Genomic DNA, 27497 nt, shown 5'->3' on the forward strand with positions numbered 1-27497 from the left:
TTAACAGAGAGTTTAAAAAGAAGATCAAGGTTTGTAGTTAGTAATAATATTCCCTTTATTCACTTTGATCCCGTCCCGGGTCCATTTCGCTCACCCACGCCGCTTCCTCACTCCCAACAACCTGACTCCTTACTTCTCTTTCCTCTTCTCCACCACCATCTCTTTGCAGTCATGAAGTTAACTTTCAAGACGCTGCAGCAAAAGCAGTTCACTCTGGATGCTGAGCCGTCAGACACTGTCCTCGATCTCAAGCACAGGATCAGCCAGGACCAGGACTTCCCTGTTGAGCAACAGAAGATTATCTACTCCGGTCAGTCATCCCCTATGACTCGCTACGCACCACAGGACTCATCTGCATACCTAGGTAAGATTCTCAGCGATACCCAGACAGTAGAGGCATGTAAAATCAAGGAGAAGGACTTCCTAGTCGTTATGGTCAGCAAGGTGTGAACTTCACTTCTTTCCAGGTCGCATTAGGAGCTTACGTATGCGCCACGCGTCTGCAGCCAAAGGCTGCCCCCGCAGCAACGACAAGTAAAACGGCTACTCCGGAGCCTGCCAAGCCTGTCGCGTCTACCTCTTCCTCTGCCGTACCTTCTGAACCCGCCGTTGTCCCCGCACCTGCTGAGCCGGTCGCTGCCCCAGCTCCTGTACCGGCCGCTACCGAGCAGCCCGCCGCGGCTGCAGCTGCGCCCGCATGGGGCGACCAGTCCGCTTTCTTCACTGGAGCTGCTCTTCAGGGTGCGGTCGAGAACATGATGGAGATGGGTTTCGAACGTGCACAGGTCATGCGCGCTCTCAAGGCAGCATACAACAACCCTGATCGTGCGGTCGAGTATCTGATGAGTGTGCGTTCATGCCACTCTCTGCGTGGGAACCACAGTCTAACCCTATTGATAGGGGATCCCGGATCACCTGGTGCGTGAAGAAGCACCCGCTGATGCCGCGTCTGCCGTGCCACCACCCGCTGCCGCTGCTGCCACGCCTGCTGCCCCCACACCCGCCGCCGCTGCCGCACCCGTTGCCCCTGTGGCACCCGCGAACCCCGCCCAACCGCAGAACCTGTTCCAAGCCGCTGCTGAGCAAATGCAGCGCCAGCAAGGCGGCGCTGCCGCTGGAGTTCCAGGGCTCGGTGCTGCGGCTGGTGGTGCCGGTGGGATCACCCCACAGCAGGCTCAGCAGATCACCGCCTTCCGCAATTCGCCCATGTTTACCCAGATCCGGCAAATGATTGCACAGAACCCAGCGCTGGTCCAACCCCTCATCCAGCAACTCGCTGCCACCAACCCCCAGCTCGCCCAGGTCATGAATCAGAATCCTCAGTTATTACTGCAGCTGTTGGCGGGCGAGGAGGGTGAGGGTGACGAGGGCATGGAGTGGGAAGGTGATGGTGAAGGCGGTGTTCCGGGGGTGACCACAATCCAGGTGACGCCAGAGGAAAACGCGGCTATTGAACGTGTACGTGATCCTACTACTATTTCATCATTCCGAGCACATGCTTACATGAGCTTTCTGGCTCAACAGCTAATCGGACTCGGCTTCCCGCGTGACCTCGCCATTCAGGCCTATTTTGCGTGCGACAAGAACGAGGAAGTGGCGGCTAACTACCTGTTCGACTATGCTTTCGAGCAGAATGACTAGAATCGCATGCGCGCTGCTGCACCCCGTCCTATACTACTACCTTCCCTACCCACCTACCTACGCTGTGCATGATTATGCTGTCGACGATGATGATACGATGCAGTTGTTGGGGGCGGAATATGTATAACCGAGAATGAGATGCGACGAGATGCCACGCTCTTCTTTAGCTCAAGCTCAATGAAAACAGACTCATCCTTCTTACAGTACTGTGTGGATGCTCTGCTGTCCTGTCTACCTCATGATCGTCGACCCTTTTCTCGGCGTGACTCGATGCTATTTTTTGGAGCTTATCTCGCCTAGCCAGCGCAGCAAGGGTCATCCAGCTTTGGGAATGTTAGGAATGCTTCTCATCTTCCTGCACGGGCACCTGACATGTACGACTTCAGAGTGCCTGCTCGCTTGCGATCCTGAACGATGGGATGAATTACTATAATTATTGGCTTTGCCCAGGTCGCGGTGCTCTGCGCAAGATGTCTTCTACCGTCACAGAACTCAGCAAAACTCCTGCTACTGGCCCTGTGAGTCTGCCCGGCCCTCAGTTAACCAAACCTCCCAAGGAGCAAGAGCAGTTCGTCTACTTCTCCTATGAGGGCGCCTTTACCGGCAGGCGGAGCATCTCCCTCACATCTGGGGAGGACCAACCATTCACATCCATACCCACGATTGACATCAGCCTCCTCTTCTCCCCAATCGTAGAGGAACGCGCTGCCATCGCTCGGGAACTGGCAGACGCCTGCGAACACGTGGGATTCTCGTACATTACTGGGCATGGTGTTGCCTCTCCCTTGATCGAGAGGACGTTCGAAACGACGAGGAAATATTTCGATTTGCCGCTGGAGAGGAAAATGCGGAATTGGATTTATGGGAGTGGGCATCTGAGAGGGTACGAGCCTGTGCATGGAGCAAGGGTGGATCCGTCTAAGAAACTTGGCGGTGAGCGGCTTATGCATATTGAGAAAAGGATTGATGAGAAGCAGATAGAAACGAGGGGTTCTTGATGGGCTACGAGCCTTCGCTCGACCCTTCTCCCCCTAAGCTCACCGAAGAGCAAGAAAAGAAACTCAAAGAATGGACCAACAACTTTCCCCCCGAACCGGAGTTGGCGTGGTTCCAGCGCGACCTGAAGGCGTACCACTCTGAGCTGCTTGGGCTATCCCGCAGGCTCATGCGCGCGTTTGCACTCGCGCTCGGGGTGGGAGAGGCGTGGTTTGACGAGAGGGGGGAGATGGACAGGCCGAATACGGCTATGAAGGTTATCCATTATCCGCCGCAGGAGGTGGATGACGGAAGCGAGACGGGTATCGGGGCGCATACAGATTTCAGCTGTCTGTCTTCCTGCTTCAGAATCGGGAAAGTGCTTATCGTGGCGCGGTAGGCTTCACACTGCTGCAGACTTCGGCACCTGGTCTGGAAGTTCTGAACCCCAAAGGCAGGTGGGTGCCCGCACCGCCTAAGGAAGGCGCATATATCATGAATGTCGGTGATTTCTTGATGCGGATGAGCAACGGGCGGTTCCAGAGCACAGTACATCGGGTCCGGAACCTGGGAGGGGAGGAAAGGTACTCGATACCTTTCTTCTTTAATACGAATCTTGATGCACCGGTTCAAGTACGTCTTCGTGAGATAAGGTTGACAGTGTGGGTGATTAGGCTTTCAGGTGCTTCCAACGTGTCAGTCGCCTGGGGATCCAGCGAAGTTCCCAAACCAGATGGTTGAAGAGGTGTGCCCGTCGCTGTCAGAAGATAATGCACTGACGTCCTGATGCCAGATCTATTCGAAGAGACATGCGCAGAAGATCGACAAATTCCGGGCTAGGCAACAAGAGTCTTCTGAGGGACAAGCAGTGGCCGTATGCTGAAGCGATGCAGAAGAGTAATTCATATGAACTACGGAATGATAATGCTGTTGTGAAAGGTGTTTTGACCATGCAAAAGTCCCACGAGAGTTGCTACGCTGGCTGCGGGTGACATGGAGGCGGTGTTCAATCTAAGCCCTGTGATTGGCTGATGGGCATTGAGGGCCGTTAGCTGGAGAAGGCGTACTGTAACCGCTGAAAAGGGAGACCTCCGAGGATTCTTCACTCCACCAAAGTTGTACCTTATTGTCGTATTGTCATGCTGAATTGTTACAATAGATTATTCTGGTGAGAAGAACAATAGAATTGCTTTCGCTGTCGGATCGATTCGTGCGTTGACAAGCCGGGTATTTGGTAAAGCCTCCGGTTCAGGGCCGGGCTCCTCCGCGGGGCAAAAAGGGCATCGCAAACCGCAGAACGTTGGGTGGTCGCCTCGCATCTAATACGGTCGCCAGACCCACCGCTCCCCCCCTCCAACCGCTCCCATTATCCCGCTTCCCCCTTCGCCGTCCTGCCAGCACCCTATAGACACCGTCTACGATGAGCATGGAGATTTCGTACGTTTATTCACCGGTGAATAGCTGTGAGACAGCAATTTTACTATTTTACTAGGTCTATCCTCCAGGGAGGTTACAACCACCCGCTCGCACGGACCTGGCAATGCAAGCGTCAGCTCACCAAATCCATGCTCATGTACCCCATCTTCATCACCGACGACGCTGACGCCCGGGTCGAAATCGCTTCTCTACCCGGTCAATGCCGGTGGGGTGTGAACAGGTTGAAAGAGTTCCTCGGGCCCCTTGTGCAGAACGGGCTCAAGAGCGTAATCCTCTTTGGTGTCCCGTTCAACTGCACGAAGGACGAAACTGGCACTCCCGCAGACGATCCGGAAGGTCCTGTCATCCAGGCTATCACCCGGCTCCGTCAGCTCTTCCCGGAGCTGTACATCGCTACCGATGTGTGTCTGTGTGAGTATACCTCTCACGGCCATTGCGGTATCCTCCACGAGGACGGGACGATCAACCAGGCTCCTTCGGTAGAACGGATCGCCGAGGTCGCAGTTGCCTATGCCAAGGCCGGTGCACACTGCGTAGCTCCGAGCGATATGATGGACGGGCGGATTAGGGTGATCAAGCAGGGCTTGATCGAGGCTGGACTCGCAAATCGGTGCATGGTCATGGCTTACTCGGCAAAGTTTGCGAGCTCGCTCTATGGACCATTTAGGTGAGCCCGGTTCAGCTGGTGGGAGGCGTGTGCTGATAAGTGCAAAGGGATGCGGCGGGAAGTGCGCCTTCGTTTGGTAACCGCAAGTGCTATCAGTTGCCTCCCGGTGGGAAGGGCCTGGCAAGGCGAGCAATTGTAAGCTCTCTACCACATGTTTCTGTTCTCTTCTCACGGTTGGATAGGTGCGTGACGTGAACGAAGGCGCGGATGTGATCATGGTCAAACCGGCGATGCCCTACCTAGACGTGATCCAGGATGCTGCCGAGCTAGCACCAGATCATCCATTAGCGGCATATCAGGTCAGCGGAGAGTTCGCCATGGTTGTTGCCGGTGCCGAAATGGGGGTGTACGACCTGAGGACGATGGCGTTTGAGAGTATTGAGGGGATGCTGAGGGCTGGTAAGCTCCTTTCCCCTGTCTCCTGAAAAGGAGCAGACACTAATGAAACCAAGGGTGCACCCTCATCCTGACGTATTTCACACCGCAGTTTTTGGAATGGCTCAACGAGGCATAGTGAAAGGGAGGAAAGGGGATGCCAAAAGAGACTGGCCGAGCAGCGGATCTACGCTCCTTCCGGTCCGACACTCGTTGTACTTTCCGTGTATGTATATGGAGACCACTAATCAGAAAACGAGAAACCTTTGTTGTGTGTGTGTGGTTCACAACGATCGATCGGAGCAAGACTGGTGAGATTCTGGTGCATACCGCAGAGGGGTGCGATATCAGCCTGTCTCCCTTGTTCTGCCGGTAGCCTCTGCGTACTGGACGGGGTGGCACCTCATTCAATCTGTCAATTATAACCATCAAGCGCGATCATCCGGCCCAGAAACCAACAGATTGTTATTCTTCAATATGCCGACCCTGCGGAATTTCCCCCTGCGGAATGGACTCCGCCACAGAGGAATGATTGATTTACATTTGTCACGTGATGCGGAGAGGGACGCGTTTTGAGGGCGTGTGCCTTGGCGCTTCCGGCGCAGCTTCTTCATTGCCTCGTTGCATCAACGCTTGTTTGATACTTACTTTCACGGCTGATATCAACGTCGGCGAACGGAAGACGGATACAATACAGTACAATCCAGAAGAACAACACAACAACATAACGCGAAGAGATGAGTTGGTATGCAGGACACACGGCCCTACCTACGCAAGGCGGTCCCCAATGGGACGTCGCTTACCCCACGACGACCTTTAATGGGCTCGAGGAGAGGCTGCGGACTACAAGCGTTCATTCTCAAGACGACGAGGACGAAGAGGAAGTAGAGGAACTGGCGGGGTACGAAGATGGCTACGAGGCGAGGGATCATCCTCTTCCCGAGGGAGAGGAAGAAGCAGACCAGACGATCCGATTACGCCCTTCACAGACAAGTAGAGCATCACATCGCTCTTCCGGATCTTCATCAGCCCACACAGCAGTGGAGTATTACTCACCCGCTTACTCCGCCTCTGCGCTGCCTTACATCCCGCCCACGAGCCCTATAGACTGGGACAGCGTTCAACGCCAACAGGCTGCCAATGCCGCTGTTTCTGTGCATTCTCACGATAGACCGGGGTCCACTGAGCCTCACATCGAGCTTGGCGCGGATCATGACGTGGAGGCGTATGGGCGTTATCAACGGGCTCAGTATCAGCCGCCCAGGAGCCGCTCGCCTACCCCCATGGACGAGGGGGACGTCGCGGATGAGAAGGGGTACGCGGGTTCATCGAGATACTCCGCTGCGGGTCGTGATGTCGTCTATGGCGAGGTGGACGACGAGGTAGACGGGTCGACATTGAACGAGAAGGCTTCTATACCGGATACGCCGTTCAGCCATTCAGACACAAGACATTTTGGCCCTGCGCCTGTGAGGCCTCAGGCGAGAAGGCATGGGGAGAAGAAGAGGGTACTGTTGAAGCATGGACATTATGTGCGCGACTTGCCGGTACCGAGGAGGCTTATCTTACCTAAGAGAGGAACGAGGGAGATGACGGAGACGAGGTTCGTTTCTCTCTCCGTGGTGATATCTCGTCGTTGACCGTTCTGTCCTAGGTACACAGCAGTCACCTGCGACCCAGACGACTTTGGAAAGAATAAGTTCACCCTCCGTCAGGTGGAGATGAACCGCCAGACAGAGATGTTCATTGTCATCACCATGTACAACGAGGATGACGTCCTGTTCTGCCGTACGTTGTACGGGGTGATGAAGAATATTGCCCATTTGTGTTCGAGGAAGAATAGTTCTTGGGGACCCGACGGTTGGAAAAAGGTGCGTTTTCCTTGGCTTTCCATATCTCTTCTGCACCGGGTTACTTCGGCTCCTAACCCATCCACAGGTGGTCGTATGTATTGTCTCTGATGGGCGAAGGCAGATACACCCCCGAGTCATGGACTGTCTGGTCGCCTTAGGCATCATCCAACCACACGCGATGAAGAACATGGTCTTAGGCCAGATCACAACAGCCCACGTATGGGAGTATACGACAACTTTTGCTCTCGATGCGGATAGGAGATTCAGGTATCCCGAGAGCTCGTTCGACATTGTCCCCACCCAGATCTTGTTTTGCTTGAAAGTGCGCTGTGGCTCAGATCGGATATGTGCATATAGCTAACATCCAGCACAGGAAAAGAATGCCAAGAAGATCAACTCCCACCGATGGTTCTTCAACGCCTTCGCTCCGCTTCTCCAGCCCAACGTGTGTATTCTGATCGATGTCGGTACGCGCCCTGGGCCCAAGAGCCTGTATCATCTCTGGAAGGCGTTCGACCTCAACTCGAACGTTGCGGGGGCGTGTGGGGAGATCGCGGTGTATAAGGGCAAGTGGTGGAAGGGGCTGCTGAACCCGCTCGTCGGTCAGTGTTTGATCCTCCCTCCCTGGTATCTTCAGCTGACTGGCTCGGGCAGCATCGCAGCACTACGAATACAAGATGAGCAACATCCTCGACAAGCCCTGCGAGTCCGCCTTCGGGTACATCAGTGCGCCCAACTTGCTTTTACCCTTAATCGCAGCTGACAACGAGCAGACGTGCTCCCGGGCGCATTCTCCGCATACAGATATATCGCGCTGCAGAATGACAGGAATGGCAAGGGACCGTTGGCAAGTTATTTTAAGGGAGAAGTGTTATCGGGTCAGAATGCCGATATGTTTACAGCTGTACGTGTTTCTTTAAGGTCATTGTCGGTGACCCGTGTTGATCTTTGTACAGAATATGTGTATGTGCGATGATTATTTGCGAGTCCTGTTTACTGACATCCGCGATCCCTTCAGATTTGGCCGAGGATGTGAGCTCTTTCCTCCTCCTGCAGACACACTTCTGACGCACTTCAAGCGTATCCTATGCTTCGAGCTCGTAGCCAAGCCTGATTCTGAATGGGTTCTCCGCTATGTCAAAAGCGCCGTCGGGGAGACCGACGTACCCGAAACGCTTGCTGAGTTCATAGGCCAACGCCGGCGCTGGCTCAACGGTTCCTTTTTCGCCTCAGTCTATGCGCTGTACCATGTTGGCCAGGTTCTCCGGTCGGGGCACAGTGTATTCCGCAAGGCGATGCTGCTATTTGAGTTTGGGTATAACCTGATTAACGTCATCTTCGCTTGGTTCGCGGTGGGGAACTTCTTCATATTCTTCGTGAGTACTTCATAGTGAAAGACTACCGAAAGCTGATTAGGATAGGTGATCCTCACGTCTTCGGTCAACGACCCCTCGTTCAACCTGAAAGGGGTCGGCTTCTTGAACACCTTGACACAGGTTAGTGTTGCGTCATTAGCGTGATCATATTTTCACCACATACCTAGTATGCTTATGCGGGAACGATCGTGGCTTGTTTCCTCTTCAGCATGGGGAATCGTCCGAAAGGGTAGGATTGTGCGTACGGGACGGAGGAGTCAGCTGACCTGCTATTAGTGCACGTTGGAAATACCGAATCGCCGTCGTGATATTCGCTGTCCTCACAGTCTGGATGGTCGTCTGCGCCGTGCTCTGTGCCGTCAAAGCTCTTGAACAGATCGGTACCCCCATGTACAGTCGAATGGTCCTCTCCCTCCTGGTCACATATGGTTCATTTGTCGCCGCGAGTGCGCTGTTCTTGGATCCGTGGCACTTGATGACGAGCTTTGGGCAATATATGCTCTTCTCGCCTACCTTTATCAATGTCCTCAACATGTGAGTTCTTGTTTTTAACGGCGACGTCTGCTCATGACCGAGGTCAGCTATGCCTTCTGCAATCTGCACGACTTTTCATGGGTAAGCAACATGCTTTAGGGGCACAGCAGATGCTGAAACTCGTGCAGGGGACGAAAGCTATTACGACGGTGGATACTGATCTCGGTGTCGTCCGGGGTATTGTTAAAGGTGATACCGTGGAGGTGGAAGTCGAATACGACAAGGATGACGTAGACAATGTTTACATGGAAGCGCTTCACCGGCTCAAGGTAAGGGAACCCATCCCACGAGCCAAACCGAAGGCTTTCAACGAAGATGAGGAAGCTATCAAGGACTACTATGCTAACGTTAGGACCAACGTGCTGCTTACATGGGCCCTTTCAAACGTAAGCCAGTGCCTTCGTCCTTCTGTCACTTACTGAAACCAGTTTCCTGTCCAGTCGTTCTTGGCCGTCATCATCCTGAGTGGAAACGTCTCCAGTACTTTCGACGGGAGCAACAATTATACAGTTACCAAGTCTTACATGCTCTTCATTCTCGCATTCGTTGCCATGACGAGCATTATTCGCTTCGGGGGATCTATGATATATCTTATTGGGAGGGTGTTCACAGGATGATACAAACAAACATTGGCTTGTACAATGTACTTCTACGGATTGGACTACATTATTGATATTGTTACAACATCGGTTTGAGGCTAGAACACTCTGAGTAATCATCGGAACACGTGTTCGAAGAACGATTGAGCATGGGCTGGAGGCTTTCCTGGTCGACGCCTCTCTAACTCTGGCAGCGTATCTCGTCCCATCGGTGACTCTGTTGCGGTACGCCTTGGCCGCTCAGGTCTCGGCCGACGACGAACGGGTGATGGGGAAGGAGATGGTCTTGAGTGAGGCCTCTCCCGATCCGCTAAACTCATCCGGTTGAGAGTCCTTTCCAGATCTGCAGGCCGAGGAGTGTCATCGTCTGGAAGTGACATATCGTCCCCAGGCTCTGCTAGAGATTCCTCGTCCTCAGACTGCATCTCGACGTCGGCCGGTTCATACGCGGACGACTCGTCACCAGAAGCGGCCTCAGCGATCGACAAGCCATCGTCTGTAAGGTCGCTGACAGACTCTCCGTTGATTGAAGCAGCTGCGCCTCGAATGGGCCGATCTACGTTGCTCCATGCTTCACTGTCATATGCGACGGATAAGGCATCGGTGTCGGTTTCAATTGCTGGTGAGGGATGGGTCGTTGCTTCTAGTGATGCGAGGTGGGTCATGTGTGGGCCGAAGCTGTTTGGTCGCAGGAGGATGGTATGACGTTCCCCGTTTGGAAGGTCTTTGCCTACCAGAATGGTTACATTCAACAACGGACAGGGGTGAAAGAAGACGTACTAAAGCTGACAACATTATGCCATCGTGCAGTGCAATAGGTCACATATCTCGCCAAAGGATCATCCGTTTTCCAAACCAACTTCAACGGCGTTCTGAACACCTCCACCACGCTCCCGCCCAGGCATCCGTTGTACCCCTCATCGATCGGTGCCTCGAACTCGATGCCAAACGGTCTCCCGGGACGCTGTTGCCCTGGTGCCTGCAACCACTGTACGATCTCCCCCTCCACCACACGTACCATCTTCTCCGAGTGTAGTCCCCGCCTTCTCAGGTCTTTGCGCACACCACGGAGCGAGATGGTGAACCTGCCGGCGGCGGATGACTGCTCGTCGTGTTGTGGCGGGGCTGGGGAAGGTGCAAGTTGCGTACGGGGGAGATACGGCGGCAGTGGCACAGGGAAGGTAGATCGGACGCTCGCGATCGGTGCATCATAATCCGATCGCTGAGGAGCGACAACATGAGGATTACTCAAGAAGCGGGCTATCCGATTGTCAGACAATGCCACCTGGGTAATGAGTAAAGTCGCACTATTCTCTCTCCTGAGGGCTTTCCGCTTTCCTTCAATCTTGGATGGGCTTGAGCGTGCTTCGAAAGGTGAGGCATCCCGTACCCCATTCTTAGGGGAAATGCCGTGTAAGTGTGCAAATCGACTGCGCGGGTCACGCAGGATTGCGGGGAAAGACATTGGCAGAGGAATATCAGGGCCATGGGTAGCTAGCAAGGACGTTTCCACTTGAAGACCGTCATCCTGCGGGCTGAGGATCTCTACCATAGTATGTGCAGCAGGTAGGAGAGAGATGCTTTCCGCCTAGAGTGTGTAGAGGATACAAGAGCGTGGTGGATGTCGTCCTAGGAGTACATGACGGTCGTCTCCCTGAGCGGTGAACGTGCTTCATGCCTCATGCTGACTTGGTTCGGCACCGCTTCCCGACGAGCGGCGCGGGACAACACATTTAGGAGAACAAGTGCATGTATACATACAACCCCTCGTAACATTGCGGGGCTCGCGAAAACCCAGAAAGCAATAAAGAAAATAAATACCGACGAGTCAGTCAGTAGCCATGCGCCCGAAATTCATCAATCTCTCGCAGTATTAGCCCGATATCCTTCACAGTGAGGCATAAAGCGGTATCTTGGAGATCCAAGGTGAATCTCGGTTTGAAGCCTCCCAACAAAGGTACAGTTGTTGGGATGAAGTTAATAACGTTGTTGGAAGTCTCTGGTACGGTGGGGGCCAGTGGTACAGGTTCCGGCTCGTGAGGTGGTATGGGGTCGCCGTCAACGATGGTTGTCATCTCGGTGTCCATCAACTCCCCAGGAGGCACATCGGTCGGCTCCACGACAGCCACGGGTATAGACGGCAGCACCACAGCTTCTTGAATGACCCTGGCCGTTTCTGTGGATTCCAACGCTGTTTTTGGTCTCGGCAATTTCCCTAGTAAATGCACATGCTCGACCTGAACCGGCGAGAGCTTCACACCCAATTGGGTTCGTCTCGAAGGTCCTGGAGGCGTTGAAATTGGGCGCGGGGGTGGGTTCGACGGTGGAGAGGCAGCAGCATTCCTTGAACGGTTAGCCGCAGGCCTCTCTGTTGATGATCGCGCAGGCAGACTCGGCAACTCCTCTTCTTCCTCCCGTTGGACATCCGTAATCGTGCGACCAAGGCCAGCAGAGACCTCATGGGCAATCTCCGCCTGAGAAACTTTTCCGTGCAAATGTGAGACGTGCCTGCTGCCCTGTCCCGCCTTCGCAAAGCGAAATCGTGCTTCGGCTCGTTCAGCTTCTCTTTTCGAGCGTTTTCGGGCTGTCTCGCCGTTGCTGTGAGAATCAGAGTCGGAATCGAAAGGCGACGTGCGCTTGGCTTTGCCTCTCGGAGGAAGGGAGGTCAGCGCTGCTCGGACCAGTGGTATCTGATCCCCTGTCACCGTTGGGGCATTAAACACGTCACGCGCAGGTAATATCGTGGGAGTACCCGCGGTTTTCTGAGTTGTCGAACGACTCGTGGAGGCATTGATAGGCGCAGAGGCGTGTGATCGGTGGATCGGGCGAGTACTCGCTTCCGAAGTCGATGGAGCATTGTCCGATGTCCGCTGTCTCTTGGTGGTAACCGCTTCGTGATGTTCCTCCCCCGCACGCCGCTTTCCATTTCTCAGCACCTCCGACGCCTCCTTAATCTTATCCTGTAACCCTTGCCTCGCGTTGGGGTCAGACCGGAACTCCGAGCGCAAGATCGCTTTAGGGGCATGTTCCAAGACGACTTCCTGCTCTTCTCCTTGCAGTGCTCGCTGTTCTCGCTCCCAGTCTTGCTGCGTGCCCAACCCAGCGGAGAGAAACCCCTGGCGATCGTGTTCGTCACGGAAGTGTACATCCGCAGTGTCCACGCGACGCGCGGCACTGGACGGTCCAGATCGTGACCTGTCAGACGGCGACCGCATTGAGTGGGTGGTCTCTATAGACACGGATTTGGCATGCCGCATGAACGCAGGTTGGGTCCAGCTTTCTGGATCATGTTGACCAGATACAACTTGAGAGTACCGCGGCGGAAGTGTTCCTGCTCGCACAATAGTAGACTGCTTCGTATTCTGTTCCGGTTGGGACGAGGATGCGCGGCCACGAATGCTGCTGGCAGAGGCGGGGCTCGATTTCTGCATCGGTGCAGGCGCACATGACTCCGTATCACCTGATGATCGGATTGTAGATGGAGATAACTCAGCAGCGATATAAAGCGGTGTAGCAGGAACGGAGGAACTTGGTAGGAAGGGCGTCCGCGGCTCTGCGGAGCTGTCATCGTCATCAGAGCGCTGGGTACCAAGAACGCCTTCTACTGAATCCAGTGATGCAGGCGTCTGTGCGCCAGATGGGGCTCCATCGTCGTCTTGGTCCTTTTCCCAAGCGAGACCTTGGTCGGAATCTTCATCGTCAGAATCATCGATGTCTTCCTCCCCCTCATTCTCCTCCTCCTCCTTTTCCTCTTCTTCTTCCTCCTCCTCCTCGTCCTCCTCCTCCTCTCCTACCCCGTCATGAGCCTGGGAGGGCTGATCAGCGCTCTCGTGGTTCTGTTCGTCCGGTTCCTGTGTATGGGCCTTTGCAGATTCGTTCTGGTGGTGTGAATTACGGTCGCGCGGTGGGGAAGGACTCCAAGGAATAGGATCCTGTGTCTCATGCACGTCATCTACAGGTGCGGGATCTCTTGCTTTGGTTGGACCGTTAGCATCTTCTGCCAACATCGCACTGACATTGCGAGGTCGGCTGTCAATCTTGCCCAAAGCTTGCCCTTGGTCACGAGACATACGATCCGAGGGCCATTTGGGCTCTGTAGCCTATCAATATAGTGAGCTATGAATTGGGTTTGAAACAAAAGTGAACGTACAGCACCCCACCACCGCAGCAGGTGAGCCTGCCACGGACCGATTTCGGCGACAGCAGTCGAGCTTCTCGGGGAAGTTGTTTGTCGTTCGGATGTCGTTCCATCAGCAGATGGAGGAACAGGAGAGTCGACCGCAGGCGCTCCACTTGCATTATTGGCCTTGGCCGCAGGAGTAAAGCTAACTTGTGTATGAGAACACACCTTCCAACAAACAGCATACAAGTGCTTACCCTCGTACCCTCAGCTTACTCTCCCATAGCTTGATATTCGCATCCCTCGTGATCTGAACGGGATCACCGTGTACACTCGAGCATCCTCTCCCGCCAATGAAGTCCACTTCCGCCTCCAAGCAGAGGTTCGGTGAAGAGAGTGACCAAGTTCCGTTGTAGAACACGGGTATTTGGGATATAATAGGGCGACATTTGGTTATAAAGAAGTTTCCATGGCGCACTTGTGTGATACGCTCGCCGTTGTGTGTTCTAGCTGACTAGATCAGGATGAGGACAATGGAATGTGAAAGGTCATACGTCTTGTGCTTCTCCACCGAACTTGGGCATATCAACACGTCAACCCAGCGTTCTTTATCAGACACCTGAGCCCAGAGTTCCCCACTTTTCACCGGCTGAGCTCCATCGGTATGAAACTGAATACACAAACACAACAGTAGCGCTCAATCTGACGAGCACTCCGTGCACTGGGGAAGGACGTACTTTCGTGATCTGCACCTTCTTCCTCACCTCCTCGAAGGCGTCATTGGGTCCATCCTGTTCTACAAGCCTTTGAAAATGCTTAAGCAGCCACGGTCGCAGCACCTCGCTCATGGCAAGACGTTCGTGAGAGCCTGCGGGCAAGAAGTGTGCACTAGGACAACCTCAGGCGGAGAGCAAGCGCTCAACGGACGCGGTCTCGCGTCGGAACCGGGAACCCCGATTGGGCGGTATACAAACTCATCCCGCGGATTCCGTGGACTCAGTCTCTCCTTCTTTTCTTTGTCTGCCCAGTGTCCGGCAATCCACAAGTTTGTCTGCCTCCAGATATGTATATGGATCCCTTTCCTTTCTCAAAACTTCAAGGGCCTCAATCCTGTCTCAATGCGTGCAAGAGTCTCTCAAGGGTGCAGAGTTTCTGCTTAGGGTTGCACGGGGCCGTGACGATACTCACAGGTCCAGAACGCAGGATCATCATTTCTCAGTTGTTCTACAAGCCATTCTCGCCATTCGCACCAATATGCGTGTTCTGAGGTGTAATATCTGATTCACACCTTGAGCCAGCGGTCGAACCAGCTCAGAAGAGACCAGGCGCTCGTCTCCTTCGCCCAGCCTATCACAGCTTTCAGCGTCCTTATTCCCAAGCAATCTATGTGTAAACTCACGCTGATTCTCATCGCTCATATCACCACGGATCGCAAATCCATGCGCCACATCTGCGAAAAGTTGGAAGTGATACGGAATCTTGTTCTTCGCCAGGATCTCTTCCGCCTTGTGCCTGCCCTCAGCAGGGAATGTATGGTCAATCTCTGCAGCGTGGTCAGGGCGTATGTATCAATTGGAGGCACCCAAACTTTCCAGAACAAGAGAAGAATATGGCTCTTTTGTCTAGGCCTCCAAGAGCTTCCTCGGTGATGAAGGCCGGATGGCACGTGGCACCTTTCCCATCAAGACTTCAGCCCGGTATATGTGGAAGACGGTCTGTACATGCGTACCAGCAGTGGCCCAACCCTTCTTCAATGAATCAACGACATCCTTGCCACCGAAACAGTATCCGACAACACCATAGGCCTTGCCGTCTGACGACTCATCAGAACTCGTACTTGCGCTGTTTGCTTCACCACTCACTGAACTTCTCCTTCATCGCCGGAACGAACTTGTCGAGGTAGGACTCAGCCTTTGCACGATGGGGAGTGACCCAGCCACCGAAATCAAATCCAGGAGCCTCACGTATCTCCTCAAGCTTTTCGCCTCCGAAATAGTCGGGAGCAACGACGGTGTAGCCTCCTGTGGCGAAAAAATCCATGAGCAGCTGGTTGTTCTTGTACCATGGACCGAAGACGTCACAGCAAAACAGGATGACCTTTTCAGTTGACTTCGACGGCGGGTAGGACACATAGCACGGGATTCCGGCGATCTCCTCCTTCTCGCCGACAGTCGTGCCCTCGTGTTTGACTGCTTGCATGCAACATTCTCTGGAGGGGTTTGCGAGATACCGAGCCATGGTGATGGTAGTGAATCAGGATAAGTGCTGCCACTTAACAGACCGCGCTCGACAAGCCCTCACTCTTTATCATACGTGGCCGAGGGCAGCGCCAGATGGCGAGGAGAGGACGCCGGACATGGTGTGGCACCGGTGCCATTGGCCAGCAAACAGGTCGTTGTGAAACCGGAGATCATCCGTCACCTCCACACTCTACTGACTCGCATGGCGTCGACTCCGAGCCGAGCAAAGCTGACGTGTTGATGCTGCGCCAGCTACGCACCTCTCGACCATGGAGGAATCGAGCAATCGTTGGACCGTACTAGCGGTATCGGAAGGTACCACCCGCGGCTGTTCGGGGACGGAGCACGTGTCAGGAAGCCGCATAAACAGGCAGCATGCAAAATGCTGGATCCGTCTCCCATGGGGCAATATCTTCCCCTGATTATCTCGGAATTGTACACGCTTCTCCGAACGGCGTGTGCCAGCATTTCCCGTATGATTGACGTAATCAACTCCTCGCGTTCTCTGGACCGTGCCAGTCCTGTGCAGAAGCGCCCGTCAATGTAGGACGCACAACAGATGTTTTCATGATGACAGAGTAAACGTTTGGTGATTAGGCATACGATCAAATAACGCAACCCCAACGTGAGAGGAGATATATAAAACTCTGATTGCGACCAATCAGCTGTACCACGGGCGCGTCACACATTGCGGTAATGAAAATATCGACGCGATCACGTGAGGTAAATTGTGCTTTATTTTTCGATGCGCTCATCGTCGGTGGCTGTACCCGAAGATCTCTCTCCCACACAAGTAGCCGGTCCGCCACGCGCCCAAGATTGTGCTTGTTCGCTCCCTCTGTCTCCTTCCACCACGTCCACCACCTTCTCCTCCTCCAGGGGTTATGCGCTCACCCCAAACATATTCTCCTTATCATAGTAGCGACGTCTTTACGAAGCGTATCCAGTGTTGCAGCGCGTTACAAGAAATCGAGGCCAACGTCCTGACCAGCGCATCCACCGAGTGCACGACCGACCTCAAGGCATCGAAAGCATTAAACCGCAGACCAATACGCGCAGCCGTGGAGGCTATGGATCATGGGAGGGAATTTCTGATGACTCCGCCTCCATCCTCACCATACATTGACTTGCGCATTCCCCTTCAACACTCTGGTTCGGTCCATATTATGGCTACCTCAAAGGCGAAGGCGCTCTCTCCGACATTGGCTACACCTCCACCTTCATCCCCCCCCTTCCATCATCCGCATCACAATCGCACACCTTCTATCACAAGTGCCGTTCCCGTCATTCCAGACGAGCTTGTCGTAGAAATCGGACATCCCGTCGTTATCGGCCGTATGGCTAAGCCACTGGACGCATCTAAGACTGGGCCCCATTTGACACAACCTGGTAGTGTTCAATTCTACACTCTGCCCCTGAAAGAGCTCGAAGTTTCTCGCTTGCACAGCGTTGTCGAGCGTGTCCCAGGTGGCGTCAGGCTGAAAGCTATTGGCAAGAATGGCCTGCGCGTTGGACATCACTTCGTTGCCGAGGGTCAAGAGATGATCCTCCCTGAACAGAAGGGTCTTGTCAACCTCGATCTTTGGGTCAGGTCCATCAAGCTTCAGTGTGCCTTACCGCACGCCGCTGCACCTCGTCTTATGGAAGTGAAGAGAGAAGAACCACCGCATGTCAAGGAATTAGAGGATCTGAAGGAATACACTACTCCACATACGGCAACTTCGGCTGTATTTTCTGAAGCAACGATTCCTATCACCCCGTCCGAAGATCGCCATATGACCACCTCACTCCCGCCATCTTCACCTGCATCTTCTCCGTTATCTTCTTTGTCCAGCGATGACGAGATGTCACCTCCGCGTGGAGTGAAACGCAAGGCTGGGTCATTACCGCCGTCATCACCTGTCAAGAGGATCGCAATGAGTGAGCAGTCGGGAGATGAAGACATGGACGCTGACGGTGAAGAAAATGAAGACGATGAACAAGACCAAGACCAAGAAGACCACCAGGATAATGGAGAGGAAGTGCCTAGAAAAGACAACGAAGACGAAGACGACGATCTCCTGGGTTTGCTCGTGCAGCAGAGCGCGCGAGCGCCTCCGTCTACATCAGTATATACTGAAGAACCTGCTCCCAAATTGCAGAATCAGAACGGATCGCATCACTCTGCGTCTCCGCAATTGCCCCTACCCAAGCCCCGGCGCACTGCTGAGGAGGAAATCCAGTTTCGCATCGCGGTTCTTCCTCACCTCGTTACGGCGCTTGCTCTGTCCGTTACAACTACCACGCCATTATCACACATCCTACCAGAAGTTCTGGAACAGTCGTCTCTTGCGTCGTATGATCACGAAGACATCACAGAAATGTGCCGCACTTTGCTGGAAGACGGCGTCAAAGGAATGTTTGGAAAGGTTGTTAGACGCGGAAAGGTTCGTGTTGGCGTCTCTCCTAATGCTTCGCTCCACGTTCCATTGTACTGATCATGTGTACAGGACGCGTCAGGCAGACCTCTCGAAAATGTCTATTTCTACAACGCTGATAAAGACCCTGACCGCGAACGTGGCAGAAATCTGGGAAATCTAGGTGGACGACGAGTAAGACATGCCCAGATGACGGACAAGCAGTACTACTGGCGCCCTGTGGGACGCAAGCGGACCTGAGGGATTGTTGTATTTCGCCGAATGCTCTCATCTCTTCGAATGTTTATCTTGGGATCGTTGTTGTGCCAAGTATTGGGTTAATTTGGGCCATATATCCTGTAGCATACACATCCCATGAACACAGGTAATCTACTACGCTCTCCTTCTGCCATCTATCAATCTTCTGTCGGGTATCGACGAAAGAGATGCGCTGTCAACCATCTAGGGTCTCATGTGATGCCTTCCCATGTCGTAAGCTGCCAATCGGATTGATTCATTGTTTATTGAATTACCTTATAACGGCGACCCACACCGCCGAACACGCCGAGTCCAATTTAGAGTAGCCCAACACCGTGTTCTAAAGTTCTTGGTGAGCCGCAACCCTTTGTCGGCCGACTGCTTTCTCTCTTTGCCCTCGCAGTCCACTCTCGCCACTCATCTTGGTCTATTCAAACAATGCCCACTGACCCAAAGATCACGCTTGAGCTCCCCGAGCCGCCCGTCCCAGCCCCGCCGCTGGATCGCAGCTTGTGGAAACCGACGCAGGAAGAGCTGGACTTCTTGCACAAGGCGATCGCTAAGGACGATGCGGTGCTCAAACAGAGGGTGTTTACCGTTCAGGAGAAGTACGTTTTGCTGTCGTTCATTGCTTTGAGTATGTATTTATGAGACGTAGATGCTACCAGGACTACCCATATCCGTGCCTGAGGGCGTTCCACTTCGTGTCGTTGATGATGCAGCAGGTTTGTGCGTCCCTCACACTCATCTACTAATTGGCTCATCGTTCCTCCAGAACGCAATATACCCCGAAGTGCTAGAAACAGGCAAGGAGGGCCACGCTTATCTGCTGGATCTTGGCTGCATGAGTATGCTCCTCCATCCCTCTGCTCTTTCGTATCCTAATGCGTTACAGTGGGAACAGACCTTCGCAAGCTGATCCGGGACGGTTATCCTCCCCATATGCTCATCGGCTGTGATCTGCGCGACACCTACATCAAAGCTGGATACGAGCTGTATGGTGATGCGGCAACATGCCCGATCAAGTTCATCACAGGGGACATGTTCTCCATCGTTCCTTCTGCGGTGCCGCTGCGCACGGCCCCGATCGACATAAGCAAAGTGACAGAGCTCAACGACCTCAAGCGCCAGCTGACATACATCTACGCCGGTGCCCTCTTCCACCTGTTTGACGAGAGCACCCAGAAGGCAATCGCCCTCCGCCTCGCGTCCCTCTGGCGGCGCGTCCCGGGAGGCATCATCTTCGGTCGGCACACCGGCGCCAAGCAGGAGGGGATCCTTGCGGACCACATGGGACGGTCGAGGTACGCCCACAGCCCGCAGAGCTGGGAGAAGATGTGGAAGGACGTGATGGAGCTGCTCGAGGGCGAGGGCGCGGGGAACAAGATTCGCGTTAAGGCAGAGATCAGGCCTGGCCCTGGCGGTATTCCCAGGGAGAACGTTTTGATGATGTACTGGAGCGTTGAGAGGGTTCAGGTGAACGATGTGTAAAATGCAGCTAGGCAGGCGTAGGTCATGACAACTTGTATTCGTTAGTTCGTAAGGTGCAGTTATATCGGTACAAATGATAGGCTGTAGACTACATTGAATCCTCTCAAGAGGGTGATCAAGATCGTTAGCATTCAGCATCTGTGGTATTCAGCCAGTCACCAAACTCCCACTTGTAGCAGTCCTACTATGCATGAGCCATTGTTCTGGTTGCTAGGGAAAACGACATACAATACAACCTTCCTCGTACTCCCTGCTCGCTTCTGGCACAGAGACGTTCGCGTTCCAGTCTTCGTTCAGCAGATAGTTGATAATATAAACGATCGAGTGCGTCCTCACGCTCACCCCCCATCCCTTCTCTTCCACGGTGTTGTACCGTATCGTCCTTCCATTGTGGCATTTCGTCTCGAGCGCGTATCCCGCGGCATTGCACACGCTCGTGATACCGTTGCACGTACCGACAGCTAAGGGATCCGCGGTGTGGTAGATATGCACCAGGTGGTCGTCGCTTGGTGGGAGCGGGAGATGCAGACGACGCGAGGCGAGTTTTTCCGGAGGTGCCTCGAAGGATACGACGGGAACGCCAAACGTGAGCCCCAACAAGCCGGCTATGCTTCCCCCCAGAGAGTGACCGGTGACCCAGATGTTCGCATCCGGGTACATGTAGGTAAGGTTGTTGTACAAGCTCGTGCCAACGGTGTAAAACAAGCTCTCCTCCTTGAGTGCTTCGGACAAGCAGCCCAGGTCGCATTTCCACCCACCGGAAAAACAGTCGCACACCGTTGACCAAGTAGGAGAGACACGTGCGCAACAGCACGAGAATAACAGGTTGTCGTTCAGCTTGTCTTTGCCCGATGAGGGTCCAGGCGCAACCACGGGCACGGAGGTACCTTTGATGGAGAGAACGACCGTCGGTGGACTGTCGGTGGAGACAAAGATGTGTCCCCGGAAGCCGTCTGCGTCGGGTTCCCAGCCGAAAGGCTCGGACTGCAAAACCGTGGTAAGAAAACCTAAAGAAACATAGGAGAAACGGCACATACGTAGTTCCACCTATCTCCAAGAGGGTACCAGTCTGAATTCTCCGGTGACGTGTATGCGTTACTCGTCATCTTCGCCAGGAGGAGGACGGTTTCCCTATCAGATACATCGGGGCCAGGTACGACATCCTCGTCCCAGGGCACATCTAGCAGCTGTCCACTCATGCGCCCATTTCGACGGCCCTCGTGGAACACTTGCTGTGATCGAGGACGATAGACGCGAGTGGGAACGGACCGCAGACGCAGGGACAAGAGGCCATCGAGCAACGAGTTGGACGCGTTCCGGAAGAGGGTGATAGGTGTTGAACTGTTTGGTAGGAAACTCAGCGCATGTTCGTGGGAGGCTGCAAACGTTATATATGTGGGCTCCTGATGAGATGATAGTGGTATTTGAGATGATGTTGAGGCTGGAAGGAGATAGGAAATTAACGACGAGATGATGGGGAGATGCATGGTGGTCGAAATGAATAGGGTCACTAGTCATGCGCTGGTCGCGTGTTTATAATTTTAGGATTGGGCAAGACAAAGCAGGAGAAAGGGGTATTCTTGCGTAGCCACAGATATATTAGTTATCATTGCATCGAAAAGTAACAATAACCCCAACCAAGATGTAACTACTACAATCATTGTAAAGTTGCATTTTTCACACAATGACTATAATAACGGTGACGTAAGCATAGCCCTCTCAACACGTTCTTTCACCCCACCATGCCGTTTCTCGGCTTGAGTGGCTGTGCTTTCTATTGAATCGAAATCACCAGAAACGCGCAGTTGAATGGCCCGGGTTTGGCGTACATAATCCGGGTCAACACTGCCCCTTGGCGACTACAACCTCCTAACAGTCGTCAGTCAGCGACGGTCCTCTTCCTCCTTTCTCTCTGTATCGTTCCTTACACCTAGACAACTAGCAAGAATGTCATCCTATCCTGTTCCACCTCCCTCCTACCAAGCTCCACCGAGCCCATCCAAGAACTACGGTGCGGCAGACGAGACCCAGCAGGCTCTTCTGGGAGAGGGTGTCGCCACCACCTCCACCGCAGCGAGGAACGCGATCTTTGACCAGCCTGCTGCTGATGACTTGCCCGATGATTTCAAGTATGGAACAACCGTGAGCGAGAGCGCTGTCGAGATCCAGCAAGGTAAGTTTGGACGTTGACTGGGATGAGCTGGAAATCTTACATTGTGTAGCGTTTGTTCGCAAGGTGTACTCTATCCTGTTTGTTCAGATTGTGAGTCAATGTCCAATGTCAGACACATGAATCTGACCCTATCGCAGCTTGGTACTGTTATCGTCGCCGCTGGTATGCGCACGGAAGATGCCATGTTCTTCGTCAAGCAGCACCCAAGCGTCGTGATCGTCCCACTCTTCGGTACCCTCATCAACCTCGGCGTGCTCTTCTGGAAGCGTCATAGCCATCCCCTCAACCTTGTTCTGCTCGCTACCTTCACCCTTATGGAGAGTGTCGCGATCGGTGCTGCGGTTGCGTACTACGACCAGGTTGTCGTTATGCAGGCGCTGTTAATCACTCTGGGCGTCTTCCTCGGCTTGACGTTGTTTACTCTGCAGTCCAAGGTAAGCACTCCCATTCTTAATCACGATACTGATCGTGGACTAATCTGGTGCACAGTACAACTTCGACAGTATGGGTCCTTTCCTCTTTGCAGGTCTGCTCGTCCTCGTCTTCTCCGGTCTCGTCCACATATTCCTTCCCTTCTCCCGTGGCGTCGACCTCGCCTACGGCATCGGCGGTGCCCTTCTCTTCAGCGGATACATCGTCTACGACACCCACCTGATCAACCGCCGTCTCAGCCCTGATGAGTACATCTGGGGTGCCATCGCGCTCTACCTGGACTTCATCAATCTCTGTCAGTCCATTCTCATGCCCCTCGATCTGAGAAATGCTGACAGAGATAACTAGTCCTATCTATCCTTAGGATCCTGAACAACGCTAACCATGATTGAGGGGCGAGTTAGCTGGACGATCCGAAAAGGCGCTTGGTTGATCAATTACTCATCTTCTCTCACCTCTATTCCGTTCCACTGTAAAGTTGTAAACTTAGCAGATTAACCATGATTTTGTGTTCTCGCGCCTGTGACTGTTCCTTTCAGTGTGCCTCGAGTGAATTCCGCAACTCCGTCAGGGTTGAGCGCGTCTCTGTCGCGTCACATACCAGCGCCCACATTTCCCTTGTTCTTACCAGTCCATTTCCCTGCAGCTCTTCAACGTCCCATAAATGCCTCATGCCGCCGGTCCCCTCCTCAGACGAATACGACAATGACACCTTCGAATATAATGAGGAGGTATTCGCCTCGGCCCGGGCCATGGAGGACAGGTTCAACCTGACCTTGTCCCAACTGCCGCTACATTCTCAGCAACGGCTGCCCTCTCAACCTCCGTCTCAACCCCCTCCGACTCTTCCTCATACAGGGCGTACATATCCACCTCAACAGCCCTATAATGCCCCCTCGACATCCCACTCACACATGCCTGGGCAGCGACCTATCTCTCGACCTACGAGTATCCGACCGCCTCCTCCAAAAAAGTTTAAGCCCAACGCCTACCGCACGCTAAACGAAGACGATGAGCTTCCGGAGATCTCGGTTGACAGCAGTGGGAGGTATACGGTCACTGGATCTATCAAGGTTGGGCAGAACAGCAATGGTCCTGCTGGCTCGCAAGCTCCTACTCAAACATATGCTCGACCTCCTCAGGCTGGGAACGGAAGACTGCCGAATGGGTCGGAGTATTCCCATCAGGCGGGAAGGCAGCTCAATGCTCGTCCTCCTTTCAGACCACCAATTGGACGGAGTAACTCCAGCACTCTCGGGCAGAACATACAGCACCCTTCCCCTTTAGCACAGGCTGCTATTCTCCCACCTGTTCAGGAGGGGAGAACATCATCCGTGCGTCCCACGACTCCGGTCGATGTGGGCAGAGCAGGAGAGGGAAGGAGAGGAAGTTCGAGCCAGACTGCTGTGAGCCCTGTTGGTGTGGCTTCCAGAGCAGGGACAGATGGAGCTGAAGAAGGGCAACCCCCGCCGAAGTGGGCTGAGGAGCTTCAAGCGCTGAAGGCTCAGTTAGTTGAGGTATGCGTCGTCTGTTTGTTGAAGAGAACATTTCTGATGAAAACGTAGTTAAGGAGACGGAACGAGACACTTTTGGCCGAGAAGACCAAAGCACAAGAATTGGGGTATGCGAATATGGGAGAGGTATCAAACGTTAGGAGGCTCATGGAACAGGTATAAGGATCATGCTGCAATTATGCTGTGATAGGGGCTGATTCATGAATGTAGCAAACGAGAGCGAACCTGGAAGCTATGAACAAGCTGAAGGAGGAAAAGGAGGCGCTTTCCAAAGCTATCGAAGGCAGGGAACAGGAGATGAAGCGAACCATAGACGGATTACAGTCGCAGATTAAGTTCCAGGTCAGTTTTGCTCCGTTTCATAGCATATATGCACTGTAGTTCACGTGGATGACAGCAACATGAGTTCCATACGACAGCCAAGAAACCTGCGTGGAATCGTCCCCCACAGTCGCAGTTGCATCCCAATTCATTATATCCAGGACAGACGCCGTCCAGAACACCAGCTCGACAAGTTCCTCGTTCAAGACCGCCTTCGTCCCCTGTTCAACCTACCCTTCTGAGCAAGAAAGCTGTATTTACAGGATTTGAGAACTCGTTTGCGCCTACGCCGAAACCTGCGCTTACCCGAACTAGGGGGCAGGTGAACGGTACGAGTCCGGCTAAAGGGAAAGGGAAGGAGAACACAAGCGGATGGGGAGGAGCATCGCAGGAGGAATCCTTCTCACCTGTAGGAGAGACCCTGCAAGCTCAGGATGATCAACCGGTCGAAGAAAGTGTGCCCGTGGACTTCGGGGACATACCAATGCTGGATGCAGATAATGCCTCTGTGTCAAAAGAAGAGGGAAAGAACGATACTGAAGAAGACTCTTTCTTTGGACCTCCTGAGGACAGTATCAATTGGCGAGAAGAGGTTGGTTCTTTCCACCCTTTGCACCTTGCGTAGTATGCTGACGGATATTGAAGCTACACCATGCTGCCTTCAAACATCGCTCACTACTCTACTCTTCCGACGAGTCTAATGAGCCGCCGCCATTGACAATACAACTCTTACTAACAGTGAAGCTGTGCGAAGACACGCCGGAACATGCAGTCAAACAATATAGTCAGGTTTGCGCCGACGTGTTTGCCGGTTTTGGCATGGACCATTCGGAAGGTGCTGTGCGAGAAGATGGTGCCTCGGAGGAGCTTAGCACAGTTGGACAAGGACTGAGTCGACTTGCGGCTCTATTCTGCCACTTGGCACTGGTGAGCTGATTGACATACATGCTCACGCTCGACCGGCTCACCATATTTAGATCAGGCCGATTTCCCTCTGCTTTGACCTACTAGCATTCATCAGTTACCAAATCCCTGCTTTTCGCCAAGCTCTTCTTGCTGTGCCTTCTGAGTCACCAGATTCTGCCCCCACGCTCTTGGTAGCGCTGAGGGAGTGCGTGACATTGCATATGCAACCTGCAAAGATGCGGGAGGCAGATGTCGAGCGCAGAGCCGTCGCCGAGACATGTTTGACGCTCATAGAGACGCTTGCTGCTAGGGTCAGTGAAGACGACGTGCCCAAGTGAGGTTTTCCACAATTCTCTAGGATGCTGCTGACCGTTTTCTAGGCTGGGAATATTTCCCTCATCTACGAGCTTTGTCGCCACCCTGCTGGATCCAACTCAACCTCCATGGGTTGTCGAGCGTTCGTCTCGATTAATGTACCTCTTTAGTTGCCGTAGGCTCCCGTGTTTGTCTCTGTGAGGTCTTCTGACGCTGTACAGATGTTCCCTTATGTCGTTCCATGCTCGCATTTGCTGAAAAAGCTGGCACTGGCGTCGATCGACGAACCGACTATGGATCTATGCCACTGATTGATATGTTATGTAACTTCCTCCTAAAGCCTCAACCGAACGCGACCTTCGAGCAAGCCCATGGAACGATGCAAGCGTCTATCTGCGCCATAACGTCCCTATCAATTGCACATCCCGATACGCTTCAACTTCTTCGGGAATGTCGATGCGTCATCCCCTCTCTCGTCTCGTGCCTCCGGCTACAATCCATGGTCCTGTGGGATGAGAACGAAAGCATCATTGAATCTCCACAGCGACAAACTACGTGCGTAGACATTCTTGCGCATATATTCTCACATTCATCATTAGTTCAGCCTTTTGCACACGTTACAGCTTTGTCTGACTTTGTTCCATCACATCGGGCTCACGGACGAGCTCCAGCAGAAACTGCAGAATTCCAAAGTCGTAAACGGGGTCACGCACGCGTTTCTTCTCGGCATCGGTCGTCTCAGTTACGCGGACCCGCCAGAATGGTTGGACCCAGAGAACGTCAAACGTGTCACAGATATGCGTGATCAAGCTCGCGACTTGTTCGAGCAAGTTATTGAAGACCCACTGGAGGGTGACTCGGTCTGGGCTGCCTATCAGGACGATGGGGAGGATTCGACAAGTGGAACAGAATCCGAGCAGGAGCCAGATGAGCCGGAACAGCCCGACATACCTATGGACGAAGACTAGCAAATATTCCCATTCCTCTTCCCATCTCATAATCTTCTTGCTCAGGTTTGATTCATCACACAATTGTTTCAATAGCGCAATTCCTCATATGTACAAGTAACGATGAATGAGAGTTCTTTTCAGTCATCTCATCCAACGACGTCATTTATTGTTATATCTGTCCATGTATCTAATAATACAGCAACGGTAGGCGGCCGAAGGGGCAAAAACAAATATGCCGCGCATACAAAGATCCCAGATGTCGAAGTGACGAACAAGACAAAAACACAAGTGCGGGATATAACACTTCTATTGCTCTATCCCCAGCCGCTCGCTTCCAGTATGCATGGATCAGAGTCGCATCAGCCCTTCCTCCTCAGCCCATTCTGTGACAGTGATCGTGGGTAATCGCACGCTGCCGATTCCAAGGCCCTTCAGCCTCTCCTCCGCTGTCTGCGGACGCTTCGGTAGCGGACTCCCCCCCTGGTCCAGTTCCAGTATCCTGAAGGTTGCATTCGCCTTAGCAACTGGTGAATGCTGCGTAGTAGGATGTCCCAGGACGGGGGAGAAGCTGCACGCATCCGTCGCCCCGGTTTCGCGCTCGCAATCGGAATCGAAGTCTGCTTCGCTTTCACAGGGACTCTGTGGAAAGCCTGTTGGACTCGTCAGCTCCCGACGGCTGGCGAATTGCATAGGTAGTCCTTGAGTGGGCGAAGCCGTGTGCATGGAAGCATTGGAAGCACTGGATTTGAAGGAGACACTGCTGGGGAAGCCGGACGGGAGTCCCGGTATAGTCGGTGACATATGCATGGGCAGATGTAGGTCGACCGCAATAGCACGGGAAAGTGTTATTTGAACATGGGTCGGTGAGTATCCCCCAGAAACATCCTCGTCATCAATATCCCCAATATCATCCTCATCCCGGTT

The 27497-nt window shown here is 53.5% G+C and overlaps 13 protein-coding genes across 13 annotated transcripts; 8 read left to right on the top strand and 5 right to left on the bottom strand.

The window, feature by feature from the left end:
* The first annotated feature begins 159 nt into the window (after positions 1–159).
* On the top strand, positions 160–2159 carry DACRYDRAFT_93654 (UV excision repair protein Rad23). Its single transcript, XM_040777174.1, has 5 exons — positions 160–310; positions 365–444; positions 507–848; positions 901–1458; positions 1525–2159. Exons 1-5 carry the CDS (start codon positions 172–174, stop codon positions 1639–1641), a joined length of 1236 nt encoding a protein of 411 aa, XP_040631188.1. The 5' UTR covers positions 160–171; the 3' UTR covers positions 1642–2159.
* On the top strand, positions 2112–3357 carry DACRYDRAFT_48762 (Clavaminate synthase-like protein; the record flags this gene model as incomplete). The annotated part of the gene is made up of 3 exons (XM_040774864.1): positions 2112–2574; positions 2616–2966; positions 3017–3357. The coding sequence occupies 3 exons, from the start codon at positions 2112–2114 to the stop codon at positions 3355–3357; spliced, it is 1155 nt and encodes a 384-aa protein (XP_040631189.1).
* A 615-nt stretch (positions 3358–3972) lies between these two features.
* On the top strand, positions 3973–5351 carry DACRYDRAFT_20870 (tetrapyrrole biosynthesis porphobilinogen synthase). The gene is made up of 5 exons (XM_040772117.1): positions 3973–4053; positions 4109–4720; positions 4768–4855; positions 4903–5119; positions 5173–5351. Exons 1-5 carry the CDS (start codon positions 4037–4039, stop codon positions 5232–5234), a joined length of 996 nt encoding a protein of 331 aa, XP_040631190.1. The 5' UTR covers positions 3973–4036; the 3' UTR covers positions 5235–5351.
* A 1027-nt stretch (positions 5352–6378) lies between these two features.
* DACRYDRAFT_48571 (glycosyltransferase family 2 protein) lies at positions 6379–9475 on the top strand (the record flags this gene model as incomplete). The annotated part of the gene is made up of 13 exons (XM_040774848.1): positions 6379–6698; positions 6750–6966; positions 7034–7270; positions 7322–7550; positions 7603–7674; positions 7722–7856; positions 8005–8324; positions 8370–8444; positions 8492–8553; positions 8601–8858; positions 8906–8939; positions 8987–9244; positions 9299–9475. 13 exons carry the CDS (start codon positions 6379–6381, stop codon positions 9473–9475), a joined length of 2394 nt encoding a protein of 797 aa, XP_040631191.1.
* On the bottom strand, positions 9455–11009 carry DACRYDRAFT_114649 (uncharacterized protein; the record flags this gene model as incomplete). Its single annotated transcript, XM_040769857.1, has 3 exons — positions 9455–10187; positions 10238–10717; positions 10766–11009. 3 exons carry the CDS (start codon positions 11007–11009, stop codon positions 9574–9576), a joined length of 1338 nt encoding a protein of 445 aa, XP_040631192.1. The 3' UTR covers positions 9455–9573.
* Positions 11010–11289: 280 nt separating this feature from the next.
* On the bottom strand, positions 11290–14425 carry DACRYDRAFT_114650 (uncharacterized protein; the record flags this gene model as incomplete). The annotated part of the gene is made up of 5 exons (XM_040769858.1): positions 11290–13557; positions 13608–13782; positions 13835–14083; positions 14132–14247; positions 14315–14425. 5 exons carry the CDS (start codon positions 14423–14425, stop codon positions 11290–11292), a joined length of 2919 nt encoding a protein of 972 aa, XP_040631193.1.
* Positions 14426–14859: 434 nt separating this feature from the next.
* On the bottom strand, positions 14860–15776 carry DACRYDRAFT_114651 (alpha/beta-hydrolase; the record flags this gene model as incomplete). The annotated part of the gene is made up of 5 exons (XM_040769859.1): positions 14860–14924; positions 14977–15120; positions 15170–15250; positions 15307–15390; positions 15440–15776. 5 exons carry the CDS (start codon positions 15774–15776, stop codon positions 14860–14862), a joined length of 711 nt encoding a protein of 236 aa, XP_040631194.1.
* A 1306-nt stretch (positions 15777–17082) lies between these two features.
* Positions 17083–18561, top strand: DACRYDRAFT_20872 (uncharacterized protein). Its single transcript, XM_040772118.1, has 2 exons — positions 17083–18243; positions 18307–18561. The coding sequence occupies exons 1-2, from the start codon at positions 17662–17664 to the stop codon at positions 18472–18474; spliced, it is 750 nt and encodes a 249-aa protein (XP_040631195.1). The 5' UTR covers positions 17083–17661; the 3' UTR covers positions 18475–18561.
* Positions 18562–18909: 348 nt separating this feature from the next.
* Positions 18910–19962, top strand: DACRYDRAFT_87535 (uncharacterized protein; the record flags this gene model as incomplete). Its single annotated transcript, XM_040776815.1, has 4 exons — positions 18910–19079; positions 19130–19196; positions 19247–19319; positions 19367–19962. The coding sequence occupies 4 exons, from the start codon at positions 18910–18912 to the stop codon at positions 19960–19962; spliced, it is 906 nt and encodes a 301-aa protein (XP_040631196.1).
* A 124-nt stretch (positions 19963–20086) lies between these two features.
* DACRYDRAFT_48473 (alpha/beta-hydrolase) lies at positions 20087–21449 on the bottom strand (the record flags this gene model as incomplete). The annotated part of the gene is made up of 3 exons (XM_040774837.1): positions 20087–20143; positions 20191–20946; positions 21000–21449. The coding sequence occupies 3 exons, from the start codon at positions 21447–21449 to the stop codon at positions 20087–20089; spliced, it is 1263 nt and encodes a 420-aa protein (XP_040631197.1).
* A 395-nt stretch (positions 21450–21844) lies between these two features.
* Positions 21845–23082, top strand: DACRYDRAFT_20874 (glutamate binding protein). Its single transcript, XM_040772119.1, has 5 exons — positions 21845–22135; positions 22185–22225; positions 22273–22569; positions 22625–22862; positions 22916–23082. Exons 1-5 carry the CDS (start codon positions 21910–21912, stop codon positions 22957–22959), a joined length of 846 nt encoding a protein of 281 aa, XP_040631198.1. The 5' UTR covers positions 21845–21909; the 3' UTR covers positions 22960–23082.
* A 3206-nt stretch (positions 23083–26288) lies between these two features.
* DACRYDRAFT_48318 (uncharacterized protein) lies at positions 26289–26591 on the top strand (the record flags this gene model as incomplete). The annotated part of the gene is made up of 1 exon (XM_040774823.1): positions 26289–26591. A coding segment is annotated over one exon (303 nt), but the record flags the coding sequence as incomplete, so codon positions are not given.
* A 354-nt stretch (positions 26592–26945) lies between these two features.
* Positions 26946–27374, bottom strand: DACRYDRAFT_93662 (uncharacterized protein; the record flags this gene model as incomplete). The annotated part of the gene is made up of 2 exons (XM_040777175.1): positions 26946–27045; positions 27099–27374. 2 exons carry the CDS (start codon positions 27372–27374, stop codon positions 26947–26949), a joined length of 375 nt encoding a protein of 124 aa, XP_040631200.1.
* Positions 27375–27497: the final 123 nt, after the last annotated feature.

This window comes from Dacryopinax primogenitus (assembly GCF_000292625.1).
Source record: "Dacryopinax primogenitus strain DJM-731 SS1 chromosome Unknown DACRYscaffold_4, whole genome shotgun sequence".
In the NCBI taxonomy this organism is placed as follows: Eukaryota; Fungi; Basidiomycota; class Dacrymycetes; order Dacrymycetales; family Dacrymycetaceae; genus Dacryopinax; species Dacryopinax primogenitus.

Excerpts from the sequence above, each read along its gene's own strand:
- DACRYDRAFT_93654 (XM_040777174.1), top strand. The coding sequence starts at position 172 with ATGAAGTTAACTTTCAAGACGCTGCAGCAAAAGCAGTTCACTCTGGAT. Across the intron at positions 311-364 it reads ACAGAAGATTATCTACTCCG|GTAAGATTCTCAGCGATACC; the intron begins GTCAGTCATCCC and ends CTGCATACCTAG. Across the intron at positions 445-506 it reads TAGTCGTTATGGTCAGCAAG|CCAAAGGCTGCCCCCGCAGC; the intron begins GTGTGAACTTCA and ends ACGCGTCTGCAG.
- DACRYDRAFT_20870 (XM_040772117.1), top strand. Across the intron at positions 4,721-4,767 it reads TCGCTCTATGGACCATTTAG|GGATGCGGCGGGAAGTGCGC; the intron begins GTGAGCCCGGTT and ends ATAAGTGCAAAG. Across the intron at positions 5,120-5,172 it reads TGAGGGGATGCTGAGGGCTG|GGTGCACCCTCATCCTGACG; the intron begins GTAAGCTCCTTT and ends AATGAAACCAAG.
- DACRYDRAFT_20872 (XM_040772118.1), top strand. The coding sequence starts at position 17,662 with ATGTCACCTCCGCGTGGAGTGAAACGCAAGGCTGGGTCATTACCGCCG. Across the intron at positions 18,244-18,306 it reads AGGTTGTTAGACGCGGAAAG|GACGCGTCAGGCAGACCTCT; the intron begins GTTCGTGTTGGC and ends TCATGTGTACAG.
- DACRYDRAFT_20874 (XM_040772119.1), top strand. The coding sequence starts at position 21,910 with ATGTCATCCTATCCTGTTCCACCTCCCTCCTACCAAGCTCCACCGAGC. Across the intron at positions 22,226-22,272 it reads CTATCCTGTTTGTTCAGATT|CTTGGTACTGTTATCGTCGC; the intron begins GTGAGTCAATGT and ends ACCCTATCGCAG. Across the intron at positions 22,863-22,915 it reads CCTGGACTTCATCAATCTCT|TCCTATCTATCCTTAGGATC; the intron begins GTCAGTCCATTC and ends AGAGATAACTAG.